General features: G+C 40.0%; 1 protein-coding gene and 1 pseudogene across 2 annotated transcripts in view; one reads left to right on the top strand and one right to left on the bottom strand.

The window, feature by feature from the left end:
- Positions 1–25,112, bottom strand: part of NOTCH2 (notch receptor 2) — a 163,215-nt gene that overhangs the window by 58,446 nt on the left and 79,657 nt on the right. For both annotated transcript variants that reach the window (XM_027058256.2, XM_027058257.2), the window contains exons 5-6: positions 21,354–21,476; positions 529–762 (exon numbers count right to left, since the gene is read on the bottom strand). In XM_027058256.2, the coding sequence (XP_026914057.1) occupies positions 529–762; positions 21,354–21,476 (357 nt within the window). The remainder of the gene's footprint in view (positions 1–528; positions 763–21,353; positions 21,477–25,112) is intronic.
- LOC106978500 (ubiquitin-conjugating enzyme E2 D3-like) lies at positions 8,565–9,255 on the top strand (annotated as a pseudogene).

Raw genomic sequence — 25,112 nt, forward strand, 5'->3', positions numbered from 1 at the left:
ACATTCCTCCCTTCACTGCTATCTACCCCTAGGACTGGGAGCTGTTACCTTCAGAGACTAAAGCAGCTAACTCTGCAGTTAGTAAAACTCTTCCCTTAGAGGAATATTTCCATAGACACTGAGAGTTGGAATGCGTTCAAATGTTTCTCTCCTCCCAACTCCTTCTGAGTAAAAGAGTTCTTCTCAAAATGAAGTTCCTAAATCCATTTATTGGTAATTTGGTCTTAATTTCTGAGAAATTAACCTTAATTCCTGAGGTGCTTTTCAGCCTCAAATCTTAAGGAGGTCAACAGAAGTTCCCAAGGCAATAGTTACTAACTTTCATTTTAGGGGGATGAAAAACTGAGGTATGCAGATTTAAGATGAGAGCCAAAAGCCCTAAAGAAGACTACTTTCATAGCACTTGAGCTAGCAATTACACTTCCAGAATTAACACTTGACTAACATGTTCCTACAGATGCTCATTAAAAGATCTTGAATGCTCCCCGGCCCCTTCCGTGAACTCCAGTTCTGTCCTGCTGGCCTCACCTGCCTTTCCTTCAGGGCACATGCAAGAGAAGGAGGCCACGCGGTCAATGCACGTGGAGCCGGGAGTGCAGGAGGCGAAGGCGCAGTCATCGATGTTCTCACTGCAGTCGTCTCCACTCCAGCCATTGACACACACGCAGCCATAGCCCCCGTTGCGGTTGGTGCAGGTGCCTCCGTTCTGACAAGCGTTAGGTTGCAGCAGACACTCGTCTACATCCTCTGTGCAGAACTGTCCTTTGGGGGAAGAAAGTGCCTTTGATTGGGGCTCTGAAGTCCCAAAGAATTAGTACCACACCAGCTCCCGCACATGCCTCATCCTCATCTGACCTGCCTGAAATTCAGGCAAGCGGAACTCACAGCGGACCAGGTGTTCATGTGAATTTTAGGGCTACCATAGACAATCCACATGATATCTATTCCAGACAAATAAAGAGTAATGGAAACTGCCATTCCTAGAAATTCTGACGTGAGAATTTAGCCAACCTATTAAAGAAAAAATTAGTCTTGCAGCATCCTTAACTCAGTTAAATCCCTGGGGCAATGAATATGTAAGTGAGAAGTGGGAAGAAGAGTATAGGAGAGGAGTGAAAAACAGGAGTGAATGATGACAAGGAATCTAAATGTCAAAATGTCAAGGCAGTTGTTCTATATCCTGATTGTATCAATGTCAACATCCTGGTTATGATACTGTACAACAGATTTGCATGATGATGTTATCATTGGGGGAGCCTTGGTAAACAATATAGGGTATCTCTCTGTATTAATTCTCATAACTGCATGTGAAACTATGATAATCTCAAAATGAAAAGTTTAATTAAGAAATAAAAGAAAGGATGAGAGAGGGTAGGCAGCAGAGATGAAGGACATGAAAAGCTTTGGTAAACTGTAGAGGTGAAAGGCAACACCAAGATGATGGACGAAATTGGAGCAAACTGTGCACAGCCTGTGGCACCCAACCTTCAAGGATGTGGATTTGTGGAATAAGATGCAGAAAACTGACCCAGTGATATAGAAGACAGAAAAAGGATTGGTTTGATCTGTCTGAAAAAGAGCAAACTGAAGGACAATATGCGAGACCACTTATGGATATAATGCAGGTCACTATAACAGCAAAGGATGGGGCCTATGACCAAAGCTCTCGGGCTCTGTGACAAGGAACAAAAGCATGTCTTCAGCTTACAAGCAAGGAATCTGTGATTAACAAGCAATTTAGTGCCAGACCACATGGATTATGAAACAAATTGATGAATATCAGTTTAGACAGCTATCAAAGGGAACTCATGTTCAGATCATCTGAATTCTCCAAAACACAAGTGGCTGAAACTCCAAAAAAAAAAAAAAAAAAAAAACCCCTCAAGGTGTCCTTTAATTCTATCTTTGTTAAAGAATTTGATGAATAATTTAAAAAGGCATGCTGGTGAAGAGGCCTCTCAATAAAAAAGCACATGATGTTTACACTCAGAAAATGCCAAGGCTATCCCTAGTCCCTAGAATTCCTAACAGTAACTCAAGTGGCTCTTTTCAGAAAGCCTTCAATGTGCCCAGCTGTGTAGCCATCACTGCTAACAGAAGTTAGTTGTATCTGATCTAACCTGACTGTCTATTCTTCACCCTACTCTAACCTGTACACCCATTATTACAGAACTACCATCTGAGGCGCCAGGGTGGCTCAGTCGGTTAAGCGACTGACTTCAGCTCAGGTCGTGATCTCATGGTTCGTGGGCCTGAGCCCTGTGTCGGGCTCTGTGCTAACAGCTCGGACCTAGAGCCTGCTTCGGATTCTGTGTCTCCCGCTCTCTCTGCCCCTCCCCTACTCCTACTCTGTTTCTCTCTCTCAAAAAAAAAGAAAAAAAAAAAAAAAAGAACTAGCATTACTCTATTGCACTTACTTGATTCTACATCCATCTCCCATCACTTGGCTGTAAACAACCTCAGTTCAGGAATATTTTTTTGTATCCCTAGCTAAAATCTCACTGACCAGGATGGCAGGATGGGTGTGTGGGCATCTCTGGAACTCTGTGCTCATCACCCCCATTCTGTGTGCTTCTCCTCACCCCACTTCATCCATATTACACGATCATGACCTCCTAATCTAGCTGACTGACCCAGGATGGGCATCTGACACAAGCTGTTATCACTATGTCCCTTTTCTAAATTTTTGGACGAGGGACCCTTTGCCACATGGACCAAAAGGATAAAGTGGCTGGTCTACAAAGTGATAGGGGTGAATCAGAAGTGCACAGAAGAGAAAAACAGAACCATGGTGGCATTCAAGTTGTTGGTTCCAGTTGTTCCTGAAGCCCAAATGCTCATAATGAGAGATGGCCCTTTCAATAGGTTTCCCTAATTTCAGATGGGGATCTGTCAACTGCACCCCCCAGTATTAACTAATATGAACTGAGGGAGTGAGTGAGTCTGCATACACGCACCGGCAATCACTTCCCCCAGGGCACATGATCTCATTTATTGCAGAAAACACAGGCAGAAATGCTGCATCAGAGTAAAGACAGACATGTAATTAGGATACAGGTGGGATTTAGAAATGAAAACATGACTAAGAAGTAGGTAAAGAGTTACTGTAACCTGGAAATTACTGAGAGTCTTATCTCTTAAGCTAACTCAAATATCTAGGGTACCCTCAAACCAAACTTACGTGGTGAATCTGAGCACTATGGATGTTCTTTTTCTTTTTGACTGGCTCTGTGATAGTTCTGAGTATAGGACACTGTGCGTTTAAAAATATCTCGTATGTATTTCTTACATAACATAATATTCAGACACTTAAGTATTATAGTAAGACAGACTAGGTAAATAAAACAATGCCTGGAATGGATATTTGGCACCCCTGGGAAAGGAAACCAAGAGTCATTGTTTCCCTGCTTTGAACCAGGCATTGTGCTGAGCTGTCACAAAATTTATCTCATTTAGAGTCAAGGAAATAGGCTCAGAGAGGTAAAATAACTGGTGTCAGGCAGGGAGAGCAGGGGAAGCAGGATTTAAACCAGAGCTGCCTACCTCTAAAACTCTTTTCTTTTTTTAATGTTTATTATTTATTTCTGAGAGAGAGACAGAGTGCAAGCAGGGGAGGGGCAGAGAGAGAGAGAGGGAGATGCAGAATCCGAAGCAGGCTCCAGGCTCCAAGCTGTCAGCACAGAGCCTGACACGGGGCTTGAACTCAGGAACCATGAGACCATGACCTGAGCTGAAGTCAGATGCTTAGCTGACTGAGCCACCCAGGCACCCCTAAAACTTTTAATGAAGATTTGAGGTGTGAGTCTGACCGTATCAAACCGTCTTTGTGTGTCTCAGTTTCCCAAGTTCATGAAGGCACGAGGAAGTGAAGAGGGTGAAGAAGGATGGGAAGGACTCAAATCATTACTCACATGATCAGATTACTGGAAAAATTCAACACTCAAATTATTATCCAAAAATCAAATGTACTTTTAGGTACAGTTTGCTATTTTTTGAATGGGATTGTTGTTGAAGATTAGAACACCTGAGAACTGTATATCTATCTGTTAGATAATGTTTGTCAGAGTAACCAAATCTAGAGAGCCAAAAGCACACTGGCTTATAAATTACTTTCTACAAAATGGGTCATTTTTCTCTAAGATTCAGGAACATTTCTCCAGAAAAACATTCCCTCTCAGACTCATTTCTGCCAGAATTTTTTTACTCTTCATTCCAATTCTATAAACCAGAATGAGGAAAATGGTAAGCTGGGAGGCCACTATAAGTGCTTGCTCCAAAATTCCCATTGGAATGCCTGCTAAGATACTGCCCCTCCTTCAGGCCACCACTTCTTGGCACAGGAGGAAATCAATGCAGAAGCCTAAGAATAAGAAACATGAGGGTCAGAAAGGTCATAAACTAGTAAGTGAGAGCACTGCCATTCAAATCCAGATCAGTCTGGCTCCAAATCTACTGCCCTTCTCACTACAGCAAAGTTTCCAGCCTTGCTTTCAATCAACAAGATCTGCAGGCTAGATCTCTGATCCTAGGATCATAAAGCACGCTGAGAAGGCAGAAAGCATGTGATAATTAAAGAACACCCTTGGTACAGATGAGAATAAAGGTGGAAAGTCACTGAATATTGAAATAGGAAGAGTTTACGGTGGTCATCTGGAGGGGTTGGTGCATGGTCTGAGGTCATTTGGCTCTCCCCACTACTCCATGGCAAGAAAGCATTAACCTGAGCTGGAGGCAGAAGGCTCACTGAGGGTGGTAGGACTAGGTCCTGAAGACATCAAAATGACTGAAGGGTATTCCTTGGCTGGGGTTTAAAAAGAGGAAAGGTTGGAGATCATTTAAGGCTTTGAATTCTAGTATGAATTCTGAATGTGATACAACAAGCAAGGGGGAGTTATTATAGGCTCACACATGGGGAAAGACATGCTCAAAACTGCATTTGAAGATTAGTCTAGAATATAGGAGGGACTAAAACAAATGGCTCTCTGTTAGTAGGGAGAGAAGGAGACAGAACTAAGTTATGAGCTACCCAGCATACAAACGCATCTGGTGAAAAGGGAGAGCTATGTTGTATCCATGCCCTACCAAGCTACTAAATGTTCCACTCAAACAAGTCTCAGCATGGATATCATCTGTGTCAACACACACACTTGGCTGGTGACTCCCAAAATATGTTGCACAAAGCTCTGTTAGGCAAGTTTTTGAGGGCATCAATTATCCCTCTTAGTAATTTCCACCTGCCAGATATTGCAAGCTACTGCTATTTAATGTTGAGGCTAAGGAACTGGGCTACTAGGCCCTTCCCATTTCCCAACAGCAAAAGAGAAAAGAAGTAACTTGTTATTAGCAACTACCTTCTCTACTGCCACCATGAGTTTCGGCTAACTTGGTATGAAATGTCACAGTACCAAATCCTCGGCTGATACCTTAAACACTTAGGGTCACCCGTAGCTCCTGATAATTTTCTGGCTGATCACTTTTGCCTCTTAAATATATCTCAAATCTACACCTTCCCTTGCTATATTTTACTCCAGACACAATGACTTACTGTTGGCTCAAACATTAAGTTCTTTCTTACCTCAGAACCTCTGCATATCCTGTTCTCACCACCTCAAAATATTCTTCTCCCTCTTATTTATATGGCTAGTAACTGCCCATTCTTTGACTTCTCTTATAACGTAACTAGGTATCCAAATTCACATCTTCCCAATTTTCTCCATATGCATCTATTTAATTCACTCTATCCTGCCACCATCAAAAGTTGAACTTTTGTATTTATTTATTCTTTACAGAATAAATACATATATTTATCCTTTACAGAATACATGTATTTATCCTTTACAGAATACATACATATATTTATTCTTTACAGAATAAATAATATATTTATTTATTCTTTTCTCTGCCCCTATTAGACTATATGCTCCTTGAGGACAGGAACTGTGGCTGCCATTCACCTCAGTTTATGTATCTGGCACTTTACCAGGCACTGGGTAAAACAGACCTGAGACTTCAGATTTAATGTAATGTGCTCATTTTACACACAGGGAAACTAGGGCCAGAAAGGTGCGGTGACTTGTCCACATTTGCACAACGAGTTGGAGGAATGTTAGAAATAGACAAAATTAAAAAATGGAAATCATCAAGTGCTGAAAAGGATGTTGGGGGTGTGAGGTCATAGCAGATCAAGTTAGTCGTCTGAATAAGGAAGGGGACTCTGAGCTGGCTGTTGAGAGACAGAGCAGGATTGAGAAACACAGGGGAAAAGCGAGGCACTTCAGTAGTGATACTAAGGAAGACAATACTAAAAACCCACCATCAGAAAATATGTCTGCTGCATTAGTTTTGTTGGAGTAGGTCACCTTCATGTCGATCGTGTCTTACTGCCTCGTCCTATGGTCTTAAAATCAACGGATGAATGAGTTAGATTGTGGGCACAGCCTCTGGAAGTTAATATAAGAGAGTGAACCCAAGAGGGCTGTACTGAAATGGAAACCATGACTGAGGCTTCATCAGCATCAAGCTCTAGCCCAGTGAGCCATGGACCTCTAAACAGACACCACTTATGAGTTGCAACACACTGGGATACAAACAGCTCATTATGGCTCTTTCAAGGTACCACAAACAAACCACCAATCTGACTTGGAGTTACAAGTGACTGTGAAGTGAGAGGAAAGGAAAAACAGAAAAGAAATGATCACTGACCCTTAGCACTTCAGGATAAAGTCCTTTCCCTGCCTAGTCATCTCTCAACTGTGAAGTGTGTGGGAAAAACTTTTATCACATCAGTGGCCCTGTTAAGGGTCAACTCTCATTGCAACAACAATCAGCACATGAAGAATAATATAAAAAATGAGTTTGGCAGGCCCTTGCTCTGGCCCTGCTACCTCCTCTGTTGTGGTTAAATCAAGAGAATTCAGTCTCCAGTATCTCCTTCCAGCCAACGATCACCCAAGCTCCTAAGTGTGGAGGTTCCATCTTTCCATATCATAGCAGAGCACACCCATAACCTTGTCCTACAGAACCTTCTCTATGCACAGATGCTCTATTACACTGCAGAAGTGTAAGATCAGAGGATAAGCTTGACTGTCCTAGTCCTGGCTGGGTCTAGAGCTGGTTGAAACATTCTGTATAAACTCTGGAATCTACAGGTTCTGCCTAATGAGAAAACATGTGCACTAATGCACAAACACATGAATGTGTATAAGAGGCTTGGGGGTATGCAAGTGGCTAAGGGGATAATGTGGGAGGAGGGGATATACATACAGATAAATGCAAGAATCTCAGTGAATGTTGCCCCAATCCTAGACACCATCAGCTTTTCTAGGACTCCTCAAAAGCCTGGTTTCCCTGTATCCTGACCAATATATTTCCTAAAGAATCACCAGAATGATCTCAATGTGTACAATGGATTGTACTATTTGCCTGATCAAATCCTTTGATGACAAAGGGTTTGATGACTTCATTATAGTTAGGATGAAATTCTAAATGCTATCCATTTTTTCTGCCAATCTCTCTAGTCTCTCCTTTGGAAACACCACTAGCTCTAGCCACTCTGGCTTTTTTTCATTTCTCAAAATGATCAGTCTTTCCTCAGGGTCTTTGCATATGGTGTTCCCCATGTCTGGAACACTCTCATCTCTACCTTTCCCAGACTAATTCTTACTCACTGTCCATAGCTAAAATGTCACCTGCTCAAAAAGACATTACAGGGCTACCCCCAAATCAACTAGTTCTGCCTGTTAATATGCTCTCCTAATAACCCCTGCTTTTTGTGAAAGCATTTATTACAGTTCAAAATTTTATAGTTAAGTATATGATTTATGTCTGTGTTCCTCACTAGACTATAAGTTCCCTGAAGAAATGGGTAGTAGCTATTAACTTCATCAGTGAATCCCCATCACTTAGCATAGTGGCCAGCTAATAATACTTCTTGAGAAGTATTCAAAAGTATTTGTTAAGCAAAAGTTTATCTGGACCTGTCTTATTTTACTTAGGTCATTCTAATGCCAAAATAATAACCATCTTTCCAATCATCTCCCTTGCACCTTTATTCATACTCCCAAAGTTTCCATTACCCTGTATTGACATTAACCAGTCAATACCCAAGCTTCTCATTCTATCCCCTCCTTATTTGCTGAACTCCATTCCATTTATGACACACCCAATTCATCTTGCCTTTTGATCCTAATCCTTCAACTGTCTCAAAAGTAATTCTACACTATGGCAGATACCTTCCCTCTTCAACTGAAACCTAAGATTTCCCTAAAGACTATACCCCAGTCAGCCCTCTTCAGTAGATGCCCCCCCTCCTCTTCTAATTACCTCCATCTGCATGAAGGTAAGTAGACAAAGAATCCATGTTTTCTTTATTCCTTAATGCTGCTACTGACTTCAAACAGTAAAAATATATTTATTAAGTAATTTTTAGGTACCAGATTCTGTGATACATACGTATATTGTTGTCAAATGTAATCTTCTCATACAATTAGGCTGGTTTCACAGATATAGTACAGACCTGGTCTACACCAAAGAAAAATACTAAAGTATCTCAGGAAGTAGGGAGAAGAGGCTCTGACAGAACCCAGTAACAGCCCTGAATTTGGAAAGATAAGGTTGGGCCAACAAAAACTGAAATTTTTAATGTTCTTGTTCATTCATTCATTCATTCATTCATTCAATAAATGCATATATACCATGTGCCAGGCCCTGACCCTATATACACTGAGGTTATACTGGTAAACAAAACAGTTGGGGCTTCTACCCTGCAAATAGGGGTTTTACAACCAAACACAATTATAATAGAGAGTGCTAAATGTTCTAACGGACAGAGGTTGCCTTGGGGGCATAAAGTAGGAGAATAGAGAAGAACTATGTTTTGAAGGTCCAGTTGGGGATAGTATGTTCCATTGGCAAGCTACAATCGTGGGACTTAATGACAGCCCATGTCAAAGCAGTGTAATGTTTTTTGACATTCTATTTTCCTACAAACTACCCCTTCGAACCACCTAAGTAAGGTTGCATCTACAACAAGAATTTATATCTAAATATTAACAGCAATGGCAGTAGTTTTCTTGGTATTTGAAGATCAGTGATCTCCTGCTTTAACTATTTCTAAAGTTCTTTTACCCATTTGTTCACTGCTTTGTGACCCAAACCCAGATGACCCTAGCTCCAGAGACTACATGGATCTATAAAACAGACAGAGATAAGTACAACAGAATATCTCGGGAATAAACTCAGAAGTATGCCATGTGATGCTACCTTAAGGTCACACTTGCAATACAGTTGAATAAACTTTAAATTGTGTTAACAGGAAAGAAAGAGATTTTATATGTTAACCGGGTTGTGAGTGTGAATGTGTGTGGAAGCGTGTGTAGAAAGAGGGTAGAGTGGGGAGTATTTCAGGCAGAAGTAAGTGTATGTATATGGGTCTGAATAGAAGAGAAAGCATGCCTCATTTGAGTGAATGAAAAAAAAGTCAGTGTGGTTCACTTACAAGGCATGGATCAGGCGAGGTATGGCTGGAGAGGGAGCTACATACAGAGCCTTGGAGCTCTATCCAAAGACAAGGAGGACCCACTGAAGCATTTTAAGCAAAGAAACTACACGATCCAATTTGTGTTTCAGAAAGCCCACTCTGCTGCTGTGAGGAGAATGGACTGAACTCCACCTCACCCCTCCAGGTCAATAGCAATTTAAAGCACTGGGGAGTCCTGGGGTTCCTGTGGCCACTATAGCAACGAGAGAGTCTGCAGTGCATCTGGGGCAAATTCCGGATGCAGCAGCACCAAAGAGCACCCAGGGTTAGCCCCTGTATGGAGAGCAATCGATGCTGTGCCAATGCTGGATGTTCAGAAAGCTGACCCCTGGCACAAAGGCTTCTCCACACAAGAAGAGGAGAATGGTGCCAAGCTTCAGTCCCCCTGCTAGGAGGCCCACACTCCAGCTCTCTCACCACCTTCTTGGGTTGCTGGGCTGTTAAACCAGTTTACATAAAGAGCCCCTCACCTCACTGCAGCAGGGCTTCCAAAGAGAATCAACCAACTCTATGGGCAGCAGTGACTGTGAGCAGAATGAGTAAAATGGAAAAAACCAACATGGGGCCTATTGAAACATTCTGCAATCCGAAAGACGGAGAATGTAAATGTAGAGGAAGATGCGTACTTGTGAAAAAGTTCACTTCCAGATATTAATACATCTTAGAAAGAGTTGGCTCTACATTCTCAATAAATGTAGACAAATGTAGGTTTTAAAAAGAGATGAAAAATAATACAGGACACTGGACTCTGATGAAGAAGGACAGGCTGAGAAAAAGGGAGAAATAGAGAAGACCTAGATACGAGTTAATATTGTAAGAATATAAAAATGCAATTCAAATAAATATCATAGTCGGAAGCTATGAAGGACAAACTGACAATGAAGAAAAATAAATTAATGGTATGAAGGAAATGCTTAAGAAGCACTCATAAAATGCAAAGGAAAAACAAGAAAATTAAAATATCAAGAGAGAAGATCATAGCTACGAGAAAGAATGAAGACCTAATTAAAGATAATAGAAGACGCAATACAAATGGAAAAAAAATGAAAAAGATAATCTTTTCTGAGGGGAGAATACCCCTAAGTCTGCAGATCCAAAGGGCAAAAGTACTAGGAGAAAAAATAATAGGGGTATATCTAGACCCATGCTGGTTAAAGATTTTATTTTAAAGGGAAAGGAGATGGGCGGGAAGGAGAGAGAATGACTTGTCTGACATTGGACATCCCTATAATGTTCGCAAAACGCAAAGGAACAATGTCTAGGAACCTGTTAAGATTGATTTGTGACCCAAGAATTCAATATCTAGAATACATGCCATTTGTGTATGAAGGCAACTAAATCAAAAGGTATTTTTCAAATATCTAAGAGCTCTGAAGACATGCCAACATGCAACATTTGGAAAAAATTACTCAAAGATGTATTCATTTGACTGAAAAAATAAACCAAAATAAAGAATCCAGGAATGAAAAGGCTGTTACATAAATGTACTGGTAGTTAACAAAAAACAAGTTACATATAAAATTAAGTCTAAAATATTATAAAGTAGATTATAAAACAATGTAAATATCAAGAATAATTTTAAAAGAAAATGCATAAGTTATTTTTCCTTCCCTTCCCCTATGATTAGCTGTTGTTTCTCAAATTCCATATGAGTGAAATCATATATCTGTTTCTCTGCCTTTAGCATAATAATACACTCTAGCTCCACCGACATTGTTGCAAATGGCAAGATTTCATTCTTTTTCATTGCCTAGTAGTATTCCATTGTATGTATATGTGTGTGTGTGTGTGTGTGTGTGTGTATACGTATACACACACACACACACACACACACACACACACACATCTTTATCCATTCATCAGTCGATAGACATTTGGGCTCTTTCCGTAATTTGGCTATTGTTGATAGTGCTGCTATAAACTTTGGGGTGCACGTACCCCTTCAAATCAGCATTTTTGTATCCTCTGGATAAATTCCTAGTAGTGAAATTGCTGGGTCATAGGGTAGTTCTATTTTTAATTGAAGAAAAAAATAAGATAAAAACGGAAGGAAGCAAACCATAAGAGACTCTTAAATACAGAGAACAAACTGATGGTTGCAGGAGGTGAGGTAAGTGGGGGGATGAGTTAAATGGGTGGTGGACATTAAGGAAGGCACTTTCTGGGATGAGCACTGGGTGTCATATGTAAGAGATGAATCACTGGGTTCTACTCCTGAAGCCAAGACTATACTATATGTTAACTAATTTGAGTTTAAATAAAAAAAGAAAAGGCATAAGATTTTAAAATTCAACAGCAATGCTATGGTATGAATTAAAAAAATTTTTTTAATGTTTATTTATTTTTGAGAGAGAGAGACACACACAGAGCTTGAGCAGGGGAGGGGCAGAGAGAGAGGGAGACACAGAATCCGAAGCAGACTCCAGGCTCTGAGCTGTCGGCACAGAGCCTGACGCGGGGCTCGAACTCACGAACCGTGAGATCATGACCTGAGCGGAAGTCGGACGCTCAACCAACTGAGCCACCCAGGCGCCCCTAGTATGAATTTTTAAATCCCAGATCATATAAACAAAATCTGGAGAATGAAAACAAGATATAATAAAACTAAAAGTATGCTTATTCCTCATCTTACAGAAGAGGCAATTAGTATATGCAAAAGTTTCACTTTTGACACTAAAAAGTAGAGATGGATTCATATGCAAATTTTTCTATACAGGCATATTTAAAAAAAACTAATACCAATAATTTATTTTTATTAAAAATTTTTTTAATGTTTATTTATTTTTGAGAGAGAGAGACAGAGCATGAGCTGGGGGTAGGGACAGAGAGACACAGAATCTGAAGCAGGCTCCAGGCTCAGAGCCCAATGTGGGGCTTGAACCCATGAACAGCGAGATCATGACCTAAGCTGAATTCGGAAGCTTAACCGACTGAGCCACCCAGGTGCCCCTAAATACTAATAGTTTAAATCATCTCACATCTTTCTGTTGTCCTCATAGACCAATCTCCACCTCCCTGAATGACTTACACATGTGACTTAAAATCTTACTCCTTCTCTTCCCATCTCCCATTAAATTAACTACCTGAGTTGAGGACTAATAAGGTCATCTAAGCCAAGAGTTCTTACTTTTCTCAACCCAACAGCCTCCATATCTGCTCCATATCACAAGCACATTCACATTTTGGATCTAATTATGAGACACTCATTGTTCCAACCCTAAGTTCTCAAATTTGGTACTTCAACTCTGATGATAACTTCCCATTTCCCTCCTTTCCCATTCCCAACAACCATTTCACCTAATTATCCCCAACTAACACTTGTAAGAGTCAAGCCCTCCTAAATAACCCAGTTCATTAGCCAACCCCCTTCTAGCTGCCTTACTTCAGTCTAGCCTACGTTCTATGGTCTACCATATGAATGCATGAATGCATGAATGAATGAATGAATGAATGAATGAATGAATGAAGTTGCTGTCCCCTACAGCTACTGCCCTGCATTTCTCCCCTTTTTAGCTTACAAAACTCTTGAGTAAATGATCTATACCCACTCTTCCCCTTTCTCCTTCCTCCACACCCACCTTTCCCACCCCCCAATTTAACCCCTTGCAATTTGGCTTCCTTCTCTCCTTTATACTGAAACTACATTTTAGAAGATTTTCAATGACCTCAAAAATGCTTACTAACTCTTTGCAGTTATCATTCTTATCTCAGTGTCTTGGTGGTCATTCATTCAAAAACTACTATTTGTTACCATTGGTCCTGAGAATGCCAAAATAAGTAAGACCACCCCCATCCTCCAGAGGCTGAGAGTCTCTCAGGTGAGGTAAGCATATAAACCAGTAACAGTGGTAAAATATCACAGATGCCACCACAGAAGCATGCAGAGCTGAGTCAAGGGCACAGTCTTAAAATGCAGCCCCTGGCTCAGGGATGCTGTCATGGCAAAGCTTTTCCCAACAGGCACACATCCCCTTCCCCCACCTTCCTTCTTTGGATCCCTTTCCTTCTCCACTTTCTGAAATGTGGACATTTTTCACAATTTAGATCCAAACTTTCTGTTCTCACACCACACACTTCCCTTACAGACCTGAAACGTTCCCGGGGCAAACAAAAGCAACATTCAAAATCTGAGTCTAGAGCCCTTGCCTCTAATTTTGACCTCCTGGGTCTTACTGTTAAGTGTTTTTCTCTTGGAAAACTCACCAGCATCTCTAGTCCATTTCTGTCTCTGTCAGTAGAATCCACATTCTCCCATTATGCAGATTCAAAACAGAAGCTAACTCTGCTCTCTTTCCCCCTTCATCCAACCAACTACTTAGATGGCCCCCAATTCCTATCCATCTCTTCTTTCAAACTCATGTTGATTCATAGTTTCTACCTCCTACTGTGGTTACATATAGACTTTCTTCTTTCTTCCTAGTGAATTTGACCACTCTTAAAAGAATTGATTTCTTTCTTCTCTGTGTCTTTTATAGCATCCAGCATAGTATACTGGATATAACAGTATATTCAATAAATATGTTATAGAAGCTATCTTACAACCATTCTGTGGGAGCTTGAAAAGCCATGGAGTGAAAATAGATCTAGCCAATGCCGGACATGGAGTCATGGACCACCGGGGCACAAAAAATCCCTCATTCTCGCCTCCTGCATTTTGTGGGGGGCTATCCTAACCACTCACCCCTGTTCACACCAACATGACCACTCATCAACTCTGAGACCTTTGGGATGAGGGTGATTCAGGTCAGCACCCTGACGGTCTGCCCAGCTGACAGAAAACTGAAATTGGGTGGGGAAGGAGAATTCCAGAAAACAGGCTTTCATCAAGTCCTCACAATCAAGTTCACAGCAGAGAAACTGAAATGGGAGATTTATGTTCCCGTTCCCTCATGCAAAATACAAATGAGAACACTTGTGTAGTCCCAGATACGAATAGTTTCCACTCTCAACCAAAACCCTCCAATCCTACAGTATTTAACAAACAGAGAAGTGGTTGTGACAAAAGTCTCATCCTAGGGAGCAGCTTGTCACCAACCAGAGGTGAGACTGAAATGAGACATCTAATTCAAAATCAAAATACTGCCACAAAAAGACTCCATTCCCAGACACAGGAGCTCACGCACCACCTTTGGCAATATGTACTTGCTGATTCATGCCAAAAGTTTTTACTGAAATTGGAGCAACTAACAATAAAGGGAATTGTAACCAACTCTTCGGGCTCATCATGTTCTAAAAGGAGAGTGGAGAGAAAATGTGGTTGGTTTTATTTGACTCATGTCCACCTAACTTCCATTGTTCACTTCTGCTTAGCGTCCCAGAGCACTATTCCAAGCCCAAGCTGAAATTACATTTCTGGGTTAATAACAAGCACAGGAAAATAAATCACATCTGCCCTAGGAGTGAACCCAAACCAAGAGTTGCCAGAGAGGAATTTGTGAGTTGAGTCTAGAGGCAACTTTAATTCTGAAGGAAATGAACCTTTAAAAAGAAAATCCAAATAGCTATCCATGTAGACAAAACATTAATCTACACTGCTTTAATTAATTTGGGGGACTTTTATAACTTTGTTTTCTCTTAAGTGGATATCTGCCAGAGCAGAACTTCTCTCATAAGATATCTTGGGGCCAAATACAGTAATAGTAAAGACATTTGTGCTCAGGCTTCATCAAATCCTTAGGTTTATTTCCATTTCCTAAAGGAATATCCAACTACTCAGACTTCTCTCTACAATAAAATCCTTATAAAAAAGGAAACCATTTGCCCAACCCCCAACACCAATTTCTTTCTTTCACCTGGGCTTTAGTTCATCCAGAAGAGTGGTAGCTTTTGAAGGTACAAACTGATACTATTCTAGATGGCCATGTCAGGTGAAAAGACTAGATCAGAACACAGTTCTGTCCCAAACTGATGTGGAAATCACACCAGAACAAGGCCGACATGCTTTCTTCTGATGAGGCCAACCCAACCCCCCCGTGCAGACAGTTGCAAGTCTATCTTTCTACTCCCCCAGATCAGAGATGATGCTCCAGCACAGTAGCAGCAATGGTAATGCCTACAGAACACCCTCCCACCTGACGTAGTGCTGTCCGACAGGAGTATCATGAAACACACAGATATAATTTAAAATTTCCTGCTAGCACTTAAAAAAAGGAAAAAGAAACCAATGAAACCAACTTTCGTATCTTATTTTATCTAGTTCAATATATCCCAAACACTATCATTTTGGTATCTAACCAATATTTAAAACATTATTAGCAAGACATTTTACATTTATCTTGCATGCTAAGTTTTCAAAATCAGGTATTTAGGGGCACCTGGGTGGCTCAGTCAGTTAACCATCCGACTTCGGTTCAGGTCATGATCTCATGGTTCATGAGTTCAAGCCCCACGTCGGGCTCCGTGCTGACAGCCGAGAGCCTGGAGCCTGCTTCAGATTCTGTCTCCCTAGCTCTCTGCCCCTCCTCCCACCCACACTCTGTCTCTGTCTCTCTCCCTAAAATAAGTAAACTATTTAAAAAATTCAAAATCAGGTATTTTACAGCTGTAGCACATCTCAATTCAACCTGTCACACTTCAGATACTCAACAGCAAAATATGGCTAATGATTACCGTATCAAACAGCATGGATCTACAATGTTTTTTACATGAAAAGTACAATTCACAGTTGTAATTGTAATTTACCATTACATTTAAATGAAATTTAATTTACATGATAAATGAAAGGCTCAAAAAGCTTTTCATTGAGCCATTTATTCTCCCAATACCCCAATAAAGAAACTAAGAGATATTAGCTCCATGGATAGCAAATAAAGCCTTCTGAAGAAAAGGAAGCTGACTCATTTATCCCAAATCAAACCATGAAAAGACTTGGAAAACATTTCTGGTCATCTTGAAGCCCAGAACTTGCTACAAAAGACCAAACCTTCTGCATCTGTGCAGTTATAAAACAACACAGTACCTATCAGGCTCCTGTCATTAAAAACTAATATAATGCTGGGCACCTGGGTGGCTCAGTCAGTTAAGCATCCGACTTAGGCTCAGGTCGTGATCTCACAGTTCATGAGTTGGAGCCCCGCATCAGGCTCTGTGCTGACAGCTCGGAGCCTGGAGCCTTCTTAGGATTCTGTGTCTCCCTCTCTCTCTGCCCCTCCCCCGCTCATGCTCTGTCTCTCTCTATTTCAAAAATAAATAAACATTTAAAAAAATTTTTTAAACTAATATGCTGTATGTTAACAGCACTGGAATTAAAATAAAAAACATAATTAAAAAAACATGGCAAATTTACAAATCTCCTTTATTTCAAAGTGATAACTAATTTCTTCAGCTATGTAATCCCATCCATTCTTTTTCAAGTTTATTTATTTATTTATTTTGAGAGACAGTGCCATGCAGGACAGGGAAGAATTTCAAAGCAGGCTCTGCACTGTCAGCACAGAGTGTGATACGGGACTCGAACCCACAAATCATGAGATCCTGACCTCATCCTGGGCCAAAATCAAGAGTCAGATGCATAAGCAACTGAGCCACCCAGGCGCCCCTAATCCCATCCATTCTTTTTCAGATACTTAGAACTTCATTTCCTCTCCTAGTAGATAACTCCAACCCTTCTTTACTATTGCGTCAAAAGCCAGATCAAATAACAGTTCATACTTCAACACTACAGCTACAAATTATAGGAGGAGTTCTGAACAAAGCTGCAATAAGGCTCTTGGATACAGTAAAAAAAAAAAAAAAAAAATCACCAGACTGAATAAAATATTAACTCAATATTGACTTCTAATTTGAAAATAACCAGAAAAATTTCTAAAATGGAAAACAATCAAAGAATAAATCACCATTTTCTAAAATAATAGAACTGTAAATTGAACCTAGTCTATTAAACAGACTCAGGAGCACCTGGGTGGCTCAGTCAGTTGAGTGTTTGACTTCAGGCTCAGGTCATGATCTCACAGTTCATGAGTTTGAGCCCCACGTTGGGCTCTGTGCTGACAGCTCAGAGCCTGGAGCCTGCTTTGGATTCTGTGTCTCCCTCTCTCTCTGCCCCTCCCCTGCTCACGCTCTGTTTGTCTGTCTCTCTCTCAAAACTAAATAAAAACATTAAATTTTTTAAAAAAAATTTTTTTTTCAACGTTTATTTATTTTTGGGACAGAGAGAGACAGAGCATGAACGGGGGAGGGGCAGAGAGAGAGGGAGACACAGAATCGGAAACAGGCTCCAGGCTCTGAGCCGTCAGCCCAGAGCCCGACACGGGGCTCGAACTCCCGGACCGCGAGATCATGACCTGGCTGAAGTCGGATGCTTAACCGACTGCGCCACCCAGGCGCCCCAAAACATTAAATTTTTGTAAATACATAAAATAAAAAGGCTCAAAATCTTTAAAAAATTTTAAAAAACAACCCATAGAGTCAATTTGTATAGAAAAAAGACCACAGATTTGAGCACAGACTTGGAGTTCAACAAGTCTAGATTCAAACCCTAACCCAACCACTATGTGCCTTGAGTAAACTGTTTAACCCTTCTAAATATCCATCATCATATTTAATAAACACTACCCCTAATACAGTTATCACAAAAATCACACAAAATAAAACACTGTAATTAGCACAGTATCTGGTTACTAACAAACATTAGTTAACTCCCAGCCCAGTCCCATTCATTTCTTTAATTTGTATGAAACAGAAAATATTAATCTGAATTTATAGTTCTGATATCGATAGAAATAGGAACACTGTGATGCCCAATTTTCTTTTTATTCTTCTCAGAATGAGGCGAGGGCTGGGATGGTGAACAGCTCAGCTGTATGCTACTGAGAACAAAGGTCTGTAAAGAGTTCTAGTAAGTGGTGTCCTCAACAACAGTTCAGTCACCCCATAACTCAGTGTCTTCCTCACCTCAACCATTTAATAAAGCCAATACGAATGTGGTGAGCACTGTCACCGATGAATGTATGGGGTAGTAAGAGAACCCAGAGAATACCTAGCTCAACCTGGAGGGAGGTCATGGAAAATTCCCTGAAGGAGGCAGTCACCTGACCTAAACCAGGCAGGCAAAACTGGTGAGGACTACAGGGAAAGGAGCGGAGAAGGGAAAGCTGTAGAAAAAGAACTGTGTGAGTGAAGACATAGGATGTGGTTAGATGTGGGAGAACTGGAAGCAGTTCTTATTGCTGGAGTATGAAGCGCTGTTGGATGCATGAGAAGAATGGAGAAGCAAACAGGGCTGGGGCCAGGAAGGAATTCATATAACAGAGGAAGGACCTTGGACTTGACCCTGTCAGTCATGGGGATAGCAAACAACAAGGCTGCCACTGGGGGCACCTGGGTGGCTCAGTCGGTTAAGTGTCCGACTTCAGCTCAGGTCATGATCTGGCGGTTCATGAGTTCTAGCCCTGCGTCAGACTCTGTGCTGACAGCTCAGAGCCCGGAACCTGCTTCAGATTCTCTCTCTCTCTCTGTCTCTCTCTCTCTCTCTGCCCCTCTCCTGCTCACACTGTCTCTCAAAAATAAATAAGTGTTAAAAAAAATTAAAAAAAAAAAAAAAAAAGGCTGCTACTAGAAATCAAAGAATTGGCATGAGTGAAAAAAGAGGAAGGAAATCCGTGGTGGGAAACCGAAGACTGAGAGTCACTTTAAATGACAGCACATCAAAAGAAATAAATATTGCCACAGTGAACTTATCCAGCATTTCTGCCAACCTTTCTAAAAAAATGCATGCACACGGAGAAAGAAACATCCTATAAGGATGTTCATATAAAGAGGTACTTCTTAAAAATCCTGGGGTATGAAATTGTATTAAAATATCATTTCACTGGCAGAGCTTTCCCCAAGATTGCACCTTCCTAGTTAATATCAAAGCAGAAAACTGAGTGTAGTATCAAAGAAAAATCAGCAATGAAATCACGATAGCATTTAATCTTTATTGGCATCAGAAGCCTTAGTACCAAATACAACAAAGAGACACTCTCCCACAGGGCAAGGAGATTATTAGAATGGGGTCAAATTCCCAACAAGCATCTCATCCTGTCCAATATCACTGTAAGGATCATTAAAAAGAGAAAAATTTTAATCTTTCCAGTTATTATTATCATTACTTCACAGTAATTTTTTTGAATTGAAAAAAATGGCCTCTGAAAACACCTACCAGAGAAATGGCAAAAGCTAAAGAGGAGAGAGAATATGACAGAAAGAGCAGAGGGTTGGGAGTGAGGTCCTAGGATCAAGACACCAAGAAGAAATTCTAGAGGAAGTCCAACACTAGGGAAACCCAGTAGAAAAGTATTAAAAAGAACAATCTGGGGATTAAAAGCAAAAATGTGTGCCCTTCCAGGAAATCATGTTATTAAAGTTTTAAACCCTTTCAATCTTTTTCTATTCATAGTGTACAGCTCTAAAGAGTACTCTAAATAATTAGCTGCTACAGATAAGGGAAAGCAATTTGGAGACTAAAGAATACCAGGTAGTAATGGCGGCAATCCAACATTAAGACTTCTTTGCTGGGCAAAATCCCTCCCTGGTGCTGGAGTTTCTTCCTTATGACATTAGCTTATTCTTGGGTTTCCACATTAAATCATCAAGTTCTCTCAAAAGGGCTCAGTTCTTAGTCACTTAATCAGCTCTTAATTGTTTCCACTTTCAGTTAGATAAACAGATGTAAACAGAAATTAGAACCAAATGTCTGTATAAAATCACTTAACTTTCAAAAATAAGTGGAAAATCTGCCTGAGACAACATCAGACACTTCCAAGCGGCTGTAAAATTAAGCAAGACTACTCTTCTAATGTCAGAGGCCAAAAAATCTATTGTATGTGCAAAAGGGGATACAAAAAAGGAAAAAAATTAGAAATGTAGACGGGTGTCATAAAAATAATGTCATCAAGCCTGGTGGCTCAGTTGGTTAAATGTCCGACTTTGGCTCAGGTCATGAACTCACAGCTCGTGAGTTCGAGCCCCGCGGCGAGCTCTGTGCTGACAGCTCAGAGCCTGGAGCCTGCTTCGGATTCTGTGTCTCCCCCTCTCTCTGCCCCTCCCCTGCTCACGCTTGCACTCTCTCTCTGTGTCAAAAATAAATAAGCTTAAAAATAAAAATTTTTTTTTTAAATAATAATGTCATCAACAGTACCTGCCCTGCAATTATCCTTTGAATAATTACAGGACATGACAATAAGATGAAACAGATTTCTGTCCATGAATAAGCTCTGAACTCTTGTAGTGTGTATAACTTATTTTCACTTTTTAGTTGGAAGAAGGAAGAGTATTTCAATAGCTTTTTCATACAATTATGATTATTCTTTGATACTACACCAAAACTTAACAAGTTGTAGATTTTATCCCAGCTTTACTGAGATATAGTTGACATATAACATCGTAGAAGTTTAGAGTATACAATGTGATGATTTGATATATGTGTGAGTTAACACATCCATTACTTCAGATAGTAACCATTTGTTTGTAAGTGTGGTAAGAACATTTATATTTTCATAGTTAATTATGTTCTCTTCCTCTCAAATATTTATTAAGTATCTACTATGTTCCAGGCAATGTGCTGCTTTTCCCAGACCTCAGAGTCTGTCAGTCATGCTCTTCCCTCATACCTGCCAGAACACCTCAGCATGGTGCTGAGTTCAGAGCAGCTGCCCAATAAATACCTGTAAAAAGATTTTTCTTTAAATGAACATAATAAGAGAACATATGGGGTTAGCACTATACCCAATGATGTAGCACAGAGAGCCTTGTAAAAGATGCTCACTTCACTAGCAGCCTGCCTCTGGTCACCAACCCACCTCTCCTTCTGACTGAGTCACCACAGCGTGCATACCTGTCCACTGAGGGGGGCAGCGGCAGTTGTAAGTATTAACCCCATCCACACAAACTCCTCCATTCTGACACTTGTGGTTAGGGCAGTCATCAATATTCCGCTCACAGGTGATCCCTTCAAAACCTGGTTACAGAAGAACAAGAAAAAATAATGAATTCTCAGGCAGAAGTGATCAGCTCTTCCACAGAACACGGTCATCAGAACAGACCTACTTCATTATTTCAGTTCAGCAGCCAGCAGCTGGCCAACTATGTATCTGTTCACCATACAGACTCACCAAACAAAAAATCCCCCAATCTTCTGTCTTCTCTTACCTCAAGAATAGCTAGACAGTTAAAGTGACTCATTATGCCAACGACATGACATGCCTTCACAGTTACCTCACAAGTACTTCAAAGTATTTTTATGAAATAAAATCCCACTGAAGATAAATGTCTACTTGGACAACTATTCACTGGTTCTTAAAAAAAAGGGGGGTAGGGGAGTAGATTTTCCCCTGCTCCATGCCGGATTAATAGGGAGAACAGATAAAAGATCACCTAATTAAATTTAAATTCAGTTACTTTTTTCTTGGGGTGTTTGCTTAGGAAAACTAGGTTGGGGTGAGGAACATAAGAAAATACTAAGCTCACAGTCTAAAGATATGGGTCAAGTTCCAATCTCACTACCTCCAAGCTTTTGAACACGGAAAATTACAAACTCTGAATCTGCTTCCTCATCTGTAAAATGAGGCTGATTCCACTTCAGCAACCTGTCTTCCTAGGTTGTTATGAATGTCGTATCACGAGTACATTATATATGTAAAAAGCTGTCCGAAAATGGGATGGCATTATTACTAATTAAACTTACCAGCCTTTCAAATTCTTCCTCCTGCTCTGCACATTTATAGCATTATTTCCTTTCTCTTGATTTTTCTCTTTTATGAAAAGTGAAACCAGCACACCAAGCTTCATCCTAACTGCCCACAGTGTGTTTCTCTGTAGTTTATATATTGAGCTTTTTCTTTTCTTTCTCCTTGCTGCCAAATCCCTTAGCTATTAAAATAGAAGACTACCAGCTTTAAAACTGAATGTTCAACTGAACAGTCTCCTGTTTGAAATATAGTATGACTAACTATTTGCCTCTTCAAAATGTCCCTTAAGGTTCCTCTTCCCCACTCAAAACACTTATTGGGTCTTAAACTAGGCACTGGGGATATAGCTGTGAGTAAAAAGAGACAGAGTGTCCCTGCTTCTGGGTTATTTACAGCCTGGTGAGTGGGACAGACATCAATCACATCTTGCTTTATGCATCCCTACCACAAGCTACTGTGATATTCGACATTTGTTCTGTTACACTGCAACATGCTGATTTCTCTGAATAAAGTGACAGTCATGTAAATGGGTATAAACCAAATGGCAAAAAAAAAAAAAAAAAAATTTACCGAGAGACCAAAGGAAATTACTTCATAGAAGATGGGGATAATTGAAAGCTTGACTAAAGAAAATTCTATTTCTACAGGCATTTGGTACTCAGTCCATTCAAGCAGATGAATCACTAAGCAAGCTTGAGAAAGACTATGAAAATTTTTATAGACTCCAACTTTTAAAAATTTATCATATTACTCACATCTGTTTAATCATATGAAAGTCCTACAAATGAACTAGGTCGGACAATGCTGGTTTAGGCCCACCCCTAATTAAGATAAAGTGAGGGCAAATCTGCAGAGCCACCAAGTAGCAGTGTCTGAACAAGACCTGAGGTCTTTGCTCCTACTCTCGTGCTCTTAATGGAAACATTCTTTAGAAAACTTAAAAATACAGTTTTAGAGTGTGAGAGGGAAGTAGCCCACCACTGCTAGAACCTGTGTGGTCCAGTGGTATTCTAGAACTAGTAATGGCTATCCTCCCTCTAAGTTGATCTGTCTGGTGACTAAGACTATTACGGTTGACTACAGTGTCAGAGAGGTGATAAAGCCCTTGTCGTCAAACTATTAGGAATTGAAACTGTGACCCTGAATTTGTATTAGCCAGTGCTACAACTAACTGAATTCACCAACCACAGACAGGTTAAGAAAGCAGAAGCATTTCAGTAAACCACAACATATAAGAAATAAAATGTTTTCTTTTTATGACTATTTTCAAGGTTATTCTTCCCTGTCAAAGGTAAGTAGGTAAGAAGGCAGGTTAGTGAGAGTCAATTTGTAATTAGAGCATGGCCTCTGAGGCCAAACTGCCTAGTTTGCCCATGCAATAGGTGAGTGAACATGGGTAAGATACGTGACCTTTCTTTCCTCCCTGGGGGAATTAACAGGACCTACCTCAAAGGGTTACTATAAAGAGTAAACGAGTTAGATATATATTGCCCTTAATTCAGTAAATGTGCAGGGACAACTGAATATCTACAGACAAAAGAATAAATTGGACCCCTTTCCCACACCAACTCAAACTCTTAAGGGTTAAAGCTGTTAAGACTCTCAAAAGAAAACACAGGAGTGAATCTCTATAACTCAGGCTAGGCAAAGCTTTCTTAAATATGACTAAAAGCACAAGCAACAAAAGAAAACATAAAAAGTTTGGAGTTCGCCAAACTTTAAAAACATTTGGGCTTCAACAGAAACCATCAAGAAAGTGAAAAGACAGACCACAGAATGAGAAAGAATATTTGTGAATCATGTATCTAATAAGACACTTGTATCCAGGATATATAAAGAACTCTTACAGCAATAATAAAAATACAATATAAGTAATATAATAATAAAAAATATAATAAAAAAAATAATAAAATAATAATAATAAATACAATATAATAATATAATAATAATAAAAAGGCAAATAGCCCATTATAGAATGGGTAAAGGAGCTAAATAGACATTTCTCCAAATATGATACACAAATGGCCAATGAGCACATAAAAAGATGCTCAACATCATCAGCCATCACAGAAATGCCAATCAAAACAACGAGATATCATTTCACACCAACTAGGATGGCTGTAATAAAAAAGACAGACAATAAGACAATAATAAGTGTTATTGACAGACAATAACAACCTCATATACTGCTGGTTGGGATGGAAAATAGTGCAGCCACTTTGGAATAGTCTGGCAGTTTCTGAAAAGGTTAAACAGAGTTACCGTATCACCCAGCAAGTATAGACCCAAGAGAAATAAAAACATGTCCACACAAAAGCTTGTACAACAATGTTCACAGTGGCCTTATTCATAATAGTCAAAAAAGCAGAAGTCACCCAAATGTCAATTAACCGATGAATGGATAAATAAAATGTGGTGAGCACTGAATAATGTGTAGAATTGTTGAATCAATGCTTTACACCTGAACTAATACAACACTGTATGTTAATTATACTTCAATTTTTAAAAAGTGGGAAACAATGTGGTAAATCTGTATGTACAATGGAAAATTTTTCAGCCATGAATGGAATGAAGTACTGATACCTCCTGTAACATGAGTGAACTCTGAAAACATCATGAAAACATTAGGTGAAAGAAGCCAACCATGCAATCATCACACATGAAATGTCTAGAACAGACCAATCGATAGAGACAAAGTAGATTAGTACTTGCCCAGTGCTGGGGGAGAATCAGGAGCCAGTGCAATATGAGTGCTAATGGTACAGGGTTTCTTTTGGGGTGATAAAGATGCTCTAAACTTGTGGTGATGGTTACACATCTGTGAATACACTGAAAACCACTCAATTGTATACTTTTAGAGAGTAAATTATATTGTATACAAATTATATCTCAATAAAGCTATTAGG

Source organism: Acinonyx jubatus, chromosome C1 (assembly GCF_027475565.1).
Source record: "Acinonyx jubatus isolate Ajub_Pintada_27869175 chromosome C1, VMU_Ajub_asm_v1.0, whole genome shotgun sequence".
Classification (NCBI taxonomy): domain Eukaryota; kingdom Metazoa; phylum Chordata; class Mammalia; order Carnivora; family Felidae; genus Acinonyx; species Acinonyx jubatus.